At 38.6% G+C, this 13,192-nt stretch overlaps 2 protein-coding genes across 3 annotated transcripts in view; both read right to left on the bottom strand.

The window, feature by feature from the left end:
- Nucleotides 1-762: 762 nt before the first annotated feature.
- On the bottom strand, nucleotides 763-4,031 carry fkbp8 (FKBP prolyl isomerase 8). 2 transcript variants are annotated; one of them, XM_055221531.1, is made up of 9 exons: nucleotides 3,580-4,031; nucleotides 3,259-3,505; nucleotides 3,027-3,196; nucleotides 2,849-2,937; nucleotides 2,545-2,765; nucleotides 2,300-2,472; nucleotides 2,150-2,227; nucleotides 1,203-1,343; nucleotides 763-1,080 (listed from the first exon to the last, which is right to left on the bottom strand). In XM_055221531.1, the coding sequence occupies exons 2-9, from the start codon at nucleotides 3,497-3,499 to the stop codon at nucleotides 994-996; spliced, it is 1,200 nt and encodes a 399-aa protein (XP_055077506.1). In that variant the 5' UTR covers nucleotides 3,500-3,505; nucleotides 3,580-4,031; the 3' UTR covers nucleotides 763-993. The 2 variants fall into 2 exon arrangements, with proteins under 2 accessions (XP_055077506.1, XP_033847914.1); XM_033992023.2 differs by having other exon boundaries at nucleotides 3,842-4,010.
- A 2,833-nt stretch (nucleotides 4,032-6,864) lies between these two features.
- The window catches only part of ssbp4 (single stranded DNA binding protein 4), a 62,322-nt gene continuing 55,994 nt past the window's right edge, over nucleotides 6,865-13,192 (bottom strand). Inside the window, exons 6-17 of the mRNA XM_033992024.2 lie at nucleotides 11,413-11,496; nucleotides 10,050-10,176; nucleotides 9,909-9,976; nucleotides 9,025-9,089; nucleotides 8,896-8,941; nucleotides 8,752-8,787; nucleotides 8,586-8,640; nucleotides 7,732-7,802; nucleotides 7,563-7,641; nucleotides 7,281-7,309; nucleotides 7,107-7,208; nucleotides 6,865-6,899 (exon numbers count right to left, since the gene is read on the bottom strand). Coding sequence (XP_033847915.1) covers nucleotides 6,870-6,899; nucleotides 7,107-7,208; nucleotides 7,281-7,309; nucleotides 7,563-7,641; nucleotides 7,732-7,802; nucleotides 8,586-8,640; nucleotides 8,752-8,787; nucleotides 8,896-8,941; nucleotides 9,025-9,089; nucleotides 9,909-9,976; nucleotides 10,050-10,176; nucleotides 11,413-11,496 — 792 coding nt within the window. The 3' untranslated portion in view covers nucleotides 6,865-6,869. The remainder of the gene's footprint in view (nucleotides 6,900-7,106; nucleotides 7,209-7,280; nucleotides 7,310-7,562; nucleotides 7,642-7,731; nucleotides 7,803-8,585; nucleotides 8,641-8,751; nucleotides 8,788-8,895; nucleotides 8,942-9,024; nucleotides 9,090-9,908; nucleotides 9,977-10,049; nucleotides 10,177-11,412; nucleotides 11,497-13,192) is intronic.

Genomic DNA, 13,192 nt, shown 5'->3' on the forward strand with positions numbered 1-13,192 from the left:
CTATATCTTAGTTTGAAGAGTAGCTCTACTATCAAAGTGATTTTAAAATCACTTGAATGTTAAATGATTGATATTATAAATCAATCTTTGTTATTTCCTAACCCTAACCATGTTTTTTACATTTTCCTGTACACTGTAGTCATGATTGTACCTAAAAATTGAGACATATAGAGCCCAATTACAGCCTTGAAAAAATAAAAAGGAAGCGATGGGTCATCACAATGCGTCAGAGAGACGTCAACAGCTACGAAAAAAAGAAGCTCAGGTGAGGGATATCCCCTCCTAAAGATGCAAGCATGCAATGGACACATTTTAGTTTACGACGCCATTGTATTATTCTAATTCTAATACAATAACTGATAAATATGACAAATGCTTATCTTAGGATAACACATACATCTTGATGTAAGTGAAAAAGTAAGCTTTTATTTTATTGCATACATGATTTATTTTGATGAATAACAATTTAAGAAAGCAAGGAATGCCCAAATTGGTTTTATCACATTCCTTCAGTGATTGCCAAAAAGGAATAACCATCAAATCAATACAAAAAATCTATTTGGTCTCATCACAATGTAGTGAGTAAATGCTTAAGTATAACAGCGTGGTGTAAGGAATGTATGAAAGACAAAGCATGTGATAAAAAAATAAAAATAAACAAAAAAATCGGTATATGGTTTTAAAATGGGATTAATGATTTCAACTAAAATCACATTATCTACATGAACTAGTAATAAACAGAAATAGTAGAATGTGACAATGTGATAAACACATGCATACAATTACACATCTTATTTGTGCATCTCCCAAATAGCAAATTTGAGATTTGTAACACTTGTAAATCTCAAGCATAGCAGAGAGAAGAGTCAAGTGGCAACCCATCAGTGGCATCTATATGGACAACTCAGATTAAAAGGTATGATGACCCGATGTGCTTCCGAATATAGGCTTTCTCCTGTCAAGATTGGGCTAGGTCATTACCACAGGCTTGGTTCAGGTTCTAGCAGCAATGACAACAGATAATGCTACACCACCAATAGCTACAGCAGTGGCTCCAAATAACCATTTCCAACTGAGACCCTGGAGGGAAAAAAAGAAAATACAAGTGAGGTTGTTATTTAAATAAAAAAGACAAAATATAGATACTAAACTGCATTAAGTCAATAATGTTTATCTGAACTTAATAAGTGTAGCATTCTCACCCATGACGATTTTGCCTTATGTTTCTGTATACTGCTTCTGGAACTGGAAGGGTTTCCCAACATCTTCTTATACATAGCCTGCTCTGCACCCTTCTGCTCAGAATGCTTCTTCACAAGTTTGGAAAGCTCTGCGTGTATAGTCTAGGAAAGAATAGACAATATTCACTCAATACTCAAATGACAAACAGTGACACTATTCGAGATTAACATAAAATAATGTTCGAGATTCAGAGTGACTAAAACAAGCTTAGTTGGTGAAAAAATAAAGAATAAATACAGACGGCGATGCACTGAAGTACTAGAGAAGATAATATGTCATCCTGTCCATCTCTGGTGCTTCTTCTGTCTGGGACCGCCTCAGTAATCATAATGTGAAAAATGGAGTATTGTTTCTACACACCCACCCATCTATATTTTTAGCTGAACAAGGCTTTATGTAATTTTTATCATCAAAAACTGACAAATCAAATTAAGATAACATACTATCCTTAAAACTTTAACACGTAATAAAGTGCCTTGTAAACGTATTATTTTGATGTACAGAAACTGTTGATTAAACAATTTATGTACAGTGTTTGTCTTTGATAAATCAGTCTAGTGGCAGCCACTGCACATGTTGTTTCACAGATTGGCGTAGGGGGATTCTGGGCACAAGTATGCTGCTGCTGCAGCTAACAGCTGATCCAAGAAGCCTACACACTGAGCTCCCTTATTGAAACACATACATACATAGATGTATACAAACTACTTTGTAAATGTAAACAGCTTCTGATAAACAGCGAGCAGACACAGCGGGTGCCACCAAACAAATTCTATGAAAGGTTGATTCAGCACATCACCATGCATGCGTTGCAAACTATTAGTAACAGAATAAATATTTAGCACCATCTAGTGGTTAAATAGCAGAAAACCGAGAAAACGATAAAGAAGTCAATTAAAAACAGTACCTTATTGCTGGGTTCCAACTTCAGTGCTTTCCTCAAAGTTTGAATAGCTTCTGTGTATTTACCTTGCAAGGCCAAAACCTTATCAAAAGACATGTTTTAATAGCGTCACTCATTAAAAATAAACTAAAAATAAATGTATGCAACACTCACCTTTCCCATTCGAAAAAGTGCTTTCACATTATCTGGTTGGTGTGACAGTGCTGAGATGCAGGATTTAAGAGCAGCATCGTAGTGATCAAGTTTAAGCTGAGCAGCAGCCATATTGTTTAAACATTTAACTTTGACATCTACAAGTTCATTTTCTTCTTCAGTAGTTATATCAACTGCAAAAGGAGGGTTGAGGTCATAAACTACATAAACAATACAGAGCCTAAAAATAAAAAATAAAAACTTACCTTTTGAACTAGAATCTGTTATTTGCATGGCTATGCTATAAGAGTTCACAGCAAAAGCATAATCCCCACGCTGATAGTGGACATTGCCCCTTTCTCTTTTATGATCAGCCAGGGCAATCTTTTTTTTAGGGGGCAGTAATTCTAGGTCTGGGGAATCAGTGGCCTCCAGCAATTCCACCTCCAACAAGACCTCAGCGTTTGGAGGGACCTCAGGATCAAAACTAGTAAGAAAAAGTTATTTGAGTGCAATAGAATGTAGCTACATTTTTGCTAACATAAAAACCTAAAAGGTTTGGTATCATACCTTCCTTGAGAACCATATGCATATTTTGCATCAGTAAGTACTAGAGCTTTTTCTCCCAATTCCATAAGCTGCACTGTGAGGTCAAGTGCCTATGTGAAGCAATTTGATAAGAAATTTGAAAAAAAAAATGGACATGCTATTATTGTTCTATACATAGACTAAACAAAAAATATTTTACCTGAATGACATCACCATCTCCTAAAGTGAACGATAGGTCAGATCTCTCCACTACGATGGTGCCATCATTAAGAGCAGTTTTCAGATTTATTTTAACATTTTGTCCTCTTTGTGGTCTACTGTCTCGTCCTTTACCTGGCACCAGTACTTTTTTCTTCAGATGATCGTTACCTGTTGTACACAGTGCAATTATACACTTACTGTTCCTTGTTAAAAAAGTATTTTGAATATACCTAGAACATCCTGCCATTCTTCTGCAGGACTTGAATCCAGTGGACTCTCATGTTCGTCTTGCTCTTTTTGGGTCGTTAGACCCCCTGCATCTTCCAACGGAGGGGGCTCATCATCTTCGAGGTCTTCATTCAAAACCTCAAAGTCCTCCCCGCTGTCCAGCAACGAGGTTCTCCCATTCTTCTTTGCTTTAGCGGTAACTTTTATGTTTTCGCCAGCAGCGGTGTCTATGGTTTCATCCATTTCAGACTGAAAATAGAATTCACCTTGCTTAAAATTACATTTAACACCTCCCAGTGGCTGATAAAATGCAGTTAATTCACTTATGGAGCGCTTTGGCATCTCATCATCGCTGTCAAAGACTTGCAGGTAACCATATAAAAAACATTTGGGCAACAACAAAAACAAAACACACGTTTCCAGAAGTTTCTGTCGGTTAAAGGAGCTGACCACAGTCTGTGTCGAGCAGCAGAACCGTGAGTGTAACAGCAGCGGTGTTATGTTAGCTTTAATCTGAGTAGCCTTTCATTCAACATAATGAATGCTAGCTCGCTCGATGTCAAGTTTTTTTTTAAAGCAAATTACCTTCACTATCTGAGCAAGCGTTGGTTTTGGTCTTGTATTAGCTGTCTCCGAGAAGGCAGGAATGAAGTCGCTGTCACATCGGCAAATCTATCTCTAAAACGCATAAACATGCTCCTGAACACCGCCGCTAAGCTAACTCAGTGTCTGTGTCAACAAGCCACTTCCTGTTAACCTTGAGTTGCTGTGTTTCTATTGGTCTACGTCAGAGGGAGGATCATAGACTGCATAAACGCATATGGGGAGGATACTGATCAATTATTAGACATAACTATAGATCTCTTATAAAAAAAATCATTGCATGCATAACATAACACCCACCAGTCTTTAAATTATCTATTTTCTTTTATATGGGTTCTTGTATAATTTTTTTGTTTGTTTTAGACTGTTTATACAGTAATTTTATTACTACTGGAGGTATATCAAATTTGATTAGCCTCTGCAGCAGATGAGCATTTCATTAGGCATGCACCATCATACAGGTACATGACTGACCTTAATTGAGCAAAGATAGATATTTAACAAAATAAAAGCAACCACATAATAAAAAATCAAATGACATTTATTACTGATGCATTGTTTCTTTTTTGATAAGCAAATTATCTGTTTTCTTTCAGTCTAAAGAAACTTTACATTATAAAGAAACATACAAAGAACATCTTTATTAACTAGACAAGACACCTAAGTCCCTAAGACAAGATTTGGACTATTCTACCATGAAATACAAAGCAAACCCAAGAGACAGACTGCTTCATATTGAATACTGCCGTGTCATTAGAAAGGACCATGAACAGTACAGGAGAATCATTTATATCTCCCTCCCTTTAAACCCACCCATCCCAGAGTCAACATAACCACACCACCCCACCAGCAAATCTTCCCAATGGTACAGTATTATACATCACAATAGAAGTACAGAGATGGCCGACAATCGATATACACGGGACTGAGAGAGGATCGGTGTGAGTAAAATTTATACACCATCATTATGTCTATGAGAATCACAAAGCCAAGGACACAGTTTGTCCTACAAAAATCTCACTTTTTTGTGCTATAAATTTTAAAAGATATTTTTTTTTAGAATCCATCTTAAAAATCCTTCATTTAAAAAAAATTGAGGTCACATGTTGCTTGTTTTCCAAGCACAATGTTTACAAAGACACAAGGGCAGATGGAGGACATGTTGTGCACCTTTTTCTCCCTCACTTCTGTCCTCTCTCTGTCCCGTAGTCAACATACACGTCATACAGTCAGCAGTTAATGCAGCACTGTACAATACATTTTTTAGGAAAGTCTGCCAAATAGTCAGCACATCCTTCTCTATGCAAAAAATGACATTTATTTATAATTTACTCTGCGCTGTATTCATTGGTAGTGACTGACATATCAAAACATGTCAATGATATCAAAATGCATTATACATTATTTACAAAATTAAAGAATAGGGTAGAGGCATTCAGGAGCTGAGGATAGGTGGGTAAAGAAGGGGTGGTGCGTGTCACTACTTTAAAAGCCATCATTTGCCTGACAGCCCAAACCTGGAGATGTCCCTGTTCAACTTCAGCTATAATTCTGTTCACATTTCTATCAGAAAATTGATAAATATAGAACCAGTATCTGTAGAGGCTACAAAGGTAGATTGTTTTATCAAAGTCACAAAATAAGTGCTGAAACAGGGACCAGAAACAGGGACAGAATGACTGACAGAAACTGATACATTTGAAAAATATTTCAGTCCAACGAATCCCCATGCCCAAAAGGAAGTCTTTGCTTTTGCATGTTAGCTGATGTGGTGGTCTTATATCCCAAAGTCCAACATTTAAGTCCCATCAGTACGAGAGCTCCATCCAATCCAGGTTCCTGTGCACTTCGGGCTAGTTGCTGTGTTTAAAAAAAAAAACACAGTAATGTGGTAAAACAATTACGATCTGCAAATGTAACTTTGTGATGGACCCATTTGCTTCTCCAGTAGGCATTGTATATGCGTTAGTATGAAGGTTCAAATTAGAATCAGATAGTGATAGTGAGGGAGGAACTCTCTTTTAGGATTTAAAAAAAAAAAAAAAAAAAAAAAACAGAATCAACCAATGCAGAATTATCAGTTATCTCATCTACCATCTTAGCATTTTATCATCATCTACCATCTTAGGATAAAATGCTAAGATGGTAGATGATGGTAGATGACACGTAACGTAGCATGTTGACGGGGTTATTTTGATGAGCCATTTGTGAAGTTTCTTCGCATAAATATGTAACTGAAATGAAAACTGCGTACTTCACCATGAATGATAAGCTGTTCCAAGATCTGAGAATATTGTGCTACAGACATACAGTATAGTAGATGCAAGCTACAAGCTCTGAGGAGGCTTTAGGAGAGGTATGTTAAGTCAGACTTACTGAGATACAAAGAGATATAATAAAATAACTAAATTTATGTAAACAGGAAATTATTGTGCATTTTAACTCTGTGCTTATTCTGTCCTTGATGCTGATGTTGAATAAAATGTGCCCTTGGCAGAAATTAATAACTACATTAGATCAATAATAACAATTATGAAAATTATAACAATATAATAAACAAACATTGATACAATTCATGAAAATCACTGTCCTAAATAACATTAGTAGTCCATGTTTTCTTCTTGACTCAGCAGCAGTTTTCAGTTAGCTACTGCATTCCCTCAAAAGTCAAAAGTCAGTGTAAGTGAAGTGGGCTCCAGTGCCAGCCCTGATGGCAGAGTATGGATCAGGAAGGACTGTTGAGGAGGTTCAGCGTCCAAGGCAAGTCCTAGCCAGTACATGGGAGAAGACTTTCCTTTTGTGTATTCCAAGATTCATGTTTTTATATCCTCATCCTTTTTACAGGCTTGAGGGTCCTGTGTTCCAGTGGCATCCCCAGAGTGTGAGTTGCACAGCACACCATCCATGTGGAGAGGCAATGGAAGAAAGTAACGCAACAGGGCAGACAGGTGAGGGTTGTAAGAACAGGGGAGATGATCAAATAAAATAAAATATATAAAATAAAAAAAAATCACACGCTCATTGTCATGTTGGGTGAATACTGTTAGGACACAAAAAGAGAGAGAAGGCAATTTGTTAGATTTAAATATAACTAAGGTTTACAAATAAAACCAAAACAAAGAATGGATGATTCATATTTAATAATTATAGTTTACACAGCAACAATTACAAAACCTAAGTTTATTTTATACCAGAAAGACACTTTCTTTTTTATCTGTGTAAAGCTGGGGTTTAAATAGGTACTCACACTTTCACTTTGGAATGGGTTTAAAAAGTTGCCTGCCATTTCACCATCATCCCGAGGAGTGCCGGGCGGATTGTTCATGCCTGCCATGTTATTGGGAGAGTTCTGCAAAATATTTAAAAGGCATTAATAAAACACTGACATATTTAAACTGAATACATTGGAATTTCTTCTCACCTTTGGCAACCCATCCATGTCACCTGAACCTGGAAAAAACAACAAATACATATGTCACATAAATTAGAACATAGTTCATTGCTTACACTGTCAGTCTTTAAGATACACAGATATATACATATAAGCAACAATCACACAATTATTTTTCTTTTAATTAATATAAAATAGAAATGGAGTATTCCTCCATGCACCAGGAGGGGGCAGAAGTGTATTACTCAAGTCTCAACTCCTGTGTGCAATGTTTACATAGCAGAAACCAGATTTTGTTCTTATAAAACTCACCTAATGATCCATTCATATGATGTTGATCCATTGCTCCCATTCCACCCATTGGCCCATCAGGGCCAGGCCCCATCGGGAACTAAAGGCAGATTACAAAATTTCAGTGAGATCTCTATAAATTCTATTTGTAACAGAAATAAAATAAATGCAAATTAATAGATTTACTCACATTAGGTCTGTTTCCACCTGGACCAATTGGGTTCATCATTGTGTATATATTTTCACTTGAGTTTGTTGAATCTGTGTGGAAAAAGTCATTTTAACAATTAATTGGATGTGTTGTTTAAACACTGTAGAGTTGAAAATAATTACAGGGAAAAGAAGTGTGTTTGTCATATAGTCTCCAAAATAGTCTCCTATAAAGATACTTATGTGGCTTACGCTAATGTGTCTATATCAGGGCTGTGTTAGGGTTTGAAGGAGGGAGCTGAAGGAGGGAGCTGAAGGAGGGAGCTGAAGGGGAGGGGCTGAGGGGGGGAGTGGGAGGATGCCTCATTTGTGTATTCATGTGTTTTTGTGTGAATGAGTGTTTGCGCAGTCTTGGCGACTGCAATGGAAATATGATTTCCCTCCCAGTGTACGTGCAGGAGCTTTTCGTGCAAAAGGTTGCCCAGCAACAGATCACAATAGAGGCACATATATAAATAATAAATAGTGGCCACAAAAGAAGCTCTCCACAGGCCAAGAGAAACATAACATCTACAGGATATCAGCACACAGTGTTTTGTTCTCAGCTAATCCTCCACGGACATTAGATATGGAAGTTTAAGTTCACAATTTATGCTCTGAAAAATATTACTGACATTTTACTAACTGACTTTTATGAAACATAATTTTTCTAAGCAATCATCCAACATGTTACTTAAAATGATCAGTAAAATGAAATTTCAAAATGTTAAGATCCCAGTGCCTTTTGCTGAGACGTGTCTGACAGAGCGGTTTGATGCATCAGACAGAGCCCCATTCAGTGAACAGTGGATAAAAGTAGACATCTAAAAACATGACGTGAAGTGAGGAACTCACCTCCAGGGCTAGGCATGATGGGAGTTCCTGGTGGGCCGCCTCCCCCTGGAGGACCCTGAGGGGAAGAAGAGACAAGAAGTGAGCTCTATGCCAGTGTATCTGATGTCACTTATGACAAAACATATACGGCTAAAGGTGTTGTGTTGCTCCAAAACAAGTCACTTACCACATAATTCCCTGGAGATGAAGATGAATACGCTATCTGCAAGGAGCACATCAGAAACATTACATTAAACATATTATACAAACCAGAATCATATTTATTTTAGACAATTGTATTCAAATACACTTCAATCTACATCAAACTCACCGAGTTGTTGTTAGGGTTTGGCCATGGACCTCTTCCACCAGGACCCCTGCATTCAGACATCATAAATGGAATTTGTCACAATAATAAAATATTTTTGGATTAGGTTTTGATTGATTTTAGTGTACATACATGTTCATGCCTGGCATTCCCGGCCCCATGGAGTTTGGAGGAGGCCTCATCCCTCCACCATAGTTCTGTTCAAAGACAAAATCAGAACAGAATGAATATTAACGAAGGTCAGCCACCATCATGTTACATTAACCACACTTTCATTATCTATATGTATGGGCTGGTCGTATGCCAGGGCGGACAGCTTGACATGTGTCCCCACACGCCTGGGCGTGTTTGCATGTATATATTCATGGCCGCATGGTAGGGGGCTTTGGCTGCCACCACATGTATGTTATTGTTCACGTGTTTGTGATGGAGAAGAGGCAGGCCAGAGATCAGCTCTACTCAGAGGAAGAGTTTTGTTCAGCACACGATTACACTTGTCGAGCAGATGCCACACCAGCTGCTGCACTGGTCAGTGCCAAAGTGACCGAGCTGTGGTGGCATAAGGGGGTTAGAGCACAAAGAGTGACTGCCTTTAAATGAGGAAACAAACAATCCAGGGAAGATAGGTGCAAAATAAAACATAATACTGAACAAGTTCACTTTTTAAGGATCATATAATGATATTTTCAAGGGAGAAAAGATGTTTTTAAATCAGTTTGTCAAAATTTTATTGGGGTTGTGATAAAGTAGACCTTTATCAACTGAACTTTTCACATACACACATTGAGAGGGTGCACCATCAAAACAGCAAAACATCAAAGCACTGTGACATTTAAATATAGAATTATGAGTCTGGTCAAAGCATGTTTGGTTTGTTTAATACCAACATTACAGGTGCCAATTCTAACTTTGTGGAATCAGAACAAAACAATGCAAAGAGCAGAAGAAAAGAAGGAAAAGGGTATAGCTTTGAAATATGTTTTCTAGCACTTGTTACTTTTATATGTTTTTCTTACCTGTGGGCCCATGCCACCCATGCCCCGTGGGGGATTCATTCTCATTGGACCACCCATGTTTGGATGTCCTGAAATTAGACATTCAAATTAATTAATGAATCATAGCGAAAATTAATATCAACCATCTAGTTCTGAAAGTACCTTGTGGTCTGGTGGGATCCAGACTGTTTGGCAGGAGGGGCTGTGACCCGGGGATGCTTCCTGGAGGCTGGTTTGGCATTCGAAGTGAGGGCCGTGGGCCACCGGGGTACCGTGGTGACATGAACGGCTACAGAGAAGACAGATTAAGGATATAGTTGCATAATGACAACATCAAGGCTATGCTTAAATATAGGACACTATGAGGTTTAAGTTAAGTTTAAGCTATGAAAGAGTAGGTTATTCACAAGCAAAGCAGCATTTTATGTCATGTCAGCAGGGGGAGCTAAAGTATTTTCAGAAATGAATTGAAGATGTTTTTATTTTTTGTGGGCAATTCTATCAAGGTCTGATAAACATGATTTATAGTTGTATAGGGAGACATCTTATTCATACAAAAAGTATATTGTGAAAAGGGCTAATTGATTTTGTAGTGTAGATAGTTCAATATCGCAGCATGAGAGGCTAGTTTGTATAGTCTCTGGTTATTTCTACTATATCACAAGTTATGGTCTTCTATGTATAAATATATCTGTTGAAGCAGAGAGGACAGTAACACGCAGCCATTTTACCAGCTGGTCGGGTGGACTAGTTCACAAAAATATACATATCAGAAGATGCTGTATTGAACTAGTAAATAATGCAAAGAGTAAAATAGAGGATGCTGCTGTTGTGGTAGGAGTTACTCTAGCATCAAATGACAATCTGTTAAACTGAAAACAAATATTTTTGAGGTAGTATATTACATTATTGGAAAACCATATATTATTAGAGCTGGGCTATATGGTGATAAAAGTGAATCGTGATCCCTGTGCTCATCTGCTGTTTTAAGTCACTGCTGTTTAATGCAGCTCTATACACAAACACACTCCTAAACTCCACCCACTCTTATCGGTGATAAAATTGAATTGTGATAAAATAAAAACTGATCTAGACTCCAGAAAATCAGGAAGAGGATAGCCCAACTCTATTCTGTATTATAATATTGTAAAATATTGCTAATGCTTTTTACATATAATCTGTCCTTCCATTGATGCATACTCCCCCTTTGAACGTATTATAGTATGTTTTTGCATGGGTCTGCTCTGTGTCAGGCCATTCTGCAATATTAATGGTCTATTGATGGACTATGGGATGGTGAGGGTTGGGCTGAGGCAGAGAGAAGGCCCTCCAGACACACCTCACCTCCTTACAGCTGGACCAATGCAGCTAAATTATTCATCCAATCCACCATCGGCAACACGGCCTGTCCTATCTCTTAGCACAACAAGGGACGTATGCCATTTGCTCTCTACAGTTAACTGCAGTTGAAGTGGAACAGATAAGGCTGGAGCTGGGGAGTGCAAGGGACGTGTTTGGCTCTTACCTGTCCGTGAGGGCCCATCATAGGGTTACTGGGATTGTGAGGGGGAGGCTGTGTGTGTGGAGAAGGCTGCGATCCTGGAGGGCCCTGGGAGAGAGAAAGCACAGTTAAGTAAATTACCATATTCTGCAAACAGACATTACAATTCACAGAAATTAACAAAACAAAAACAAAAAAGTAGAGTTAAAAGCAGGACTGTAGTAGACTAACCAGTACACATAATCATGTAGTCATTCTACTATTCAGTCATTGCCTAAATTGGCCTTTTTGCCCTCAGGTGGCATTTTCTAATTTTCTAGGTTATTTATTAACATTTTCAACATTTACAATAATCTCTCTAGACTGGTTTTGTAGTATTCATTAATAGCCATTAGATTTCTTGCTACATCGATATAATTCATCTAATTGTCCTAAGGGGGGGGGGGTTTCATCTTAGAGACAAATCCATTTTAAACCAGCCACATGTTGCTCAGCATGTCAATAATCTCTGCAGAGGAGATGTGGGTTCAGTTGTACACACAGTCAGTATTTGATGCTGCTTGTGCCAGTGCCGCTGTGTGTTTTGGGTGGTTAACACCAGATGCCCCGCCTCGCTTGGTCTCTCAGCAGGTTCACACCAAGGCTAATGCAGCACTAGCACTGTCTGACCTCTGAGGTTATTGTTGCTGTCGAGCCCATTTTTGTGTGAGTGTGTCAGAAAAAGAGAGGAAGAGTGAGAGAATGAAAGAGAGAGAGAGAGAAGAATGAAAGAGAGAGTGTGCGCTTCTAACAAGATATCCCCACGGGGTCTTGGTGCACTGACCCAGCTGCACTGTTTCTTCACCCAAAATACATAAGCAGCTTCCTTTCAGGTGTTTCAGATGATACATATTGGACAATGGTTTAGTAAGAAATTATGTGTCCCAATAGCGTAGGTTCTACAGCCCATTAACAGGTTAGGTATATACTATATGTATAGAATCAATTTACAAAAATATGCAAAGGACAAAGTCTTTTTAGGGCATCTAATCTCACAATGAAAAATATGTAGTGACCAAACCTGCACAAAAATAGATTTAATTGATCCACAAGAAAAATTGCTTGGTCACAGTGACTAGTAAAATAGAGCTAGTCCAACATTACCCATCTACCACCCCACAGCTGGAGCGCACACAGCACTCCTCTCCTTCTCTTGTCTATAATATGCCATAATGGAGCATGGCTTCTTTGGCTGGGCCTCCCTGGGCCCTGCCATTACATGTGAATGGGCCAGCATATGGTCTTTATGGCCGCACTGTTTCCTCCCCGGGTCCCTGCAGGAAGAGGGAAGAGGCGCGTCTCAACTGCCACAGAGGTGGATGTCAAGCCAGTTTGGAAAAGCCACTTTCTTGGTGTGTGTGCCTGTGCACATGTGTGCGAGTATGAGCAGTGTTATTTGTGTACTTGGGAGAAGGAGGAGGGGGCATGGGGAGCGTTAAATGAAGCAATTAATAAAATCATTTTCTACCCAGCTAAGGAGATAACAGCTTGGCACAGTACCACCAACCCATCAACACAACCCCCCCTAACTCATTTCTGTTAAAGGAAGAGCTACGTCGCTGGCCTGCATGGACCATGAACAGAGAAAGAGAGAAAGATACGGATGTGGCACCGGGCAGATACAGCTGTCTATTCTCTTTACCATCCACTGCCACTAGAGGGCAGTGTGTATCTGCTTTACAACTTTGGGGCCCACACATACACACACACTCAAACACAGAGCAGGAACACAAAGCAGAATGCATCAGTGAACACAACAAACAAA

Source organism: Periophthalmus magnuspinnatus, chromosome 4, assembly GCF_009829125.3.
Source record: "Periophthalmus magnuspinnatus isolate fPerMag1 chromosome 4, fPerMag1.2.pri, whole genome shotgun sequence".
Lineage (NCBI taxonomy): Eukaryota > Metazoa > Chordata > Actinopteri > Gobiiformes > Gobiidae > Periophthalmus > Periophthalmus magnuspinnatus.

Bases quoted from the DNA above. Each gene is read 5' to 3' on its own strand.
- fkbp8 (XM_055221531.1), bottom strand. From the start codon at position 3,499: ATGGATGAAACCATAGACACCGCTGCTGGCGAAAACATAAAAGTTACC. The intron at 3,197-3,258 runs GTATATTCAAAA...TGTGTACAACAG, and splicing joins AGAATGGCAGGATGTTCTAG to GTAACGATCATCTGAAGAAA. The intron at 2,228-2,299 runs GTGAGTGTTGCA...TCTTTTGATAAG, and splicing joins CACTTTTTCGAATGGGAAAG to GTTTTGGCCTTGCAAGGTAA.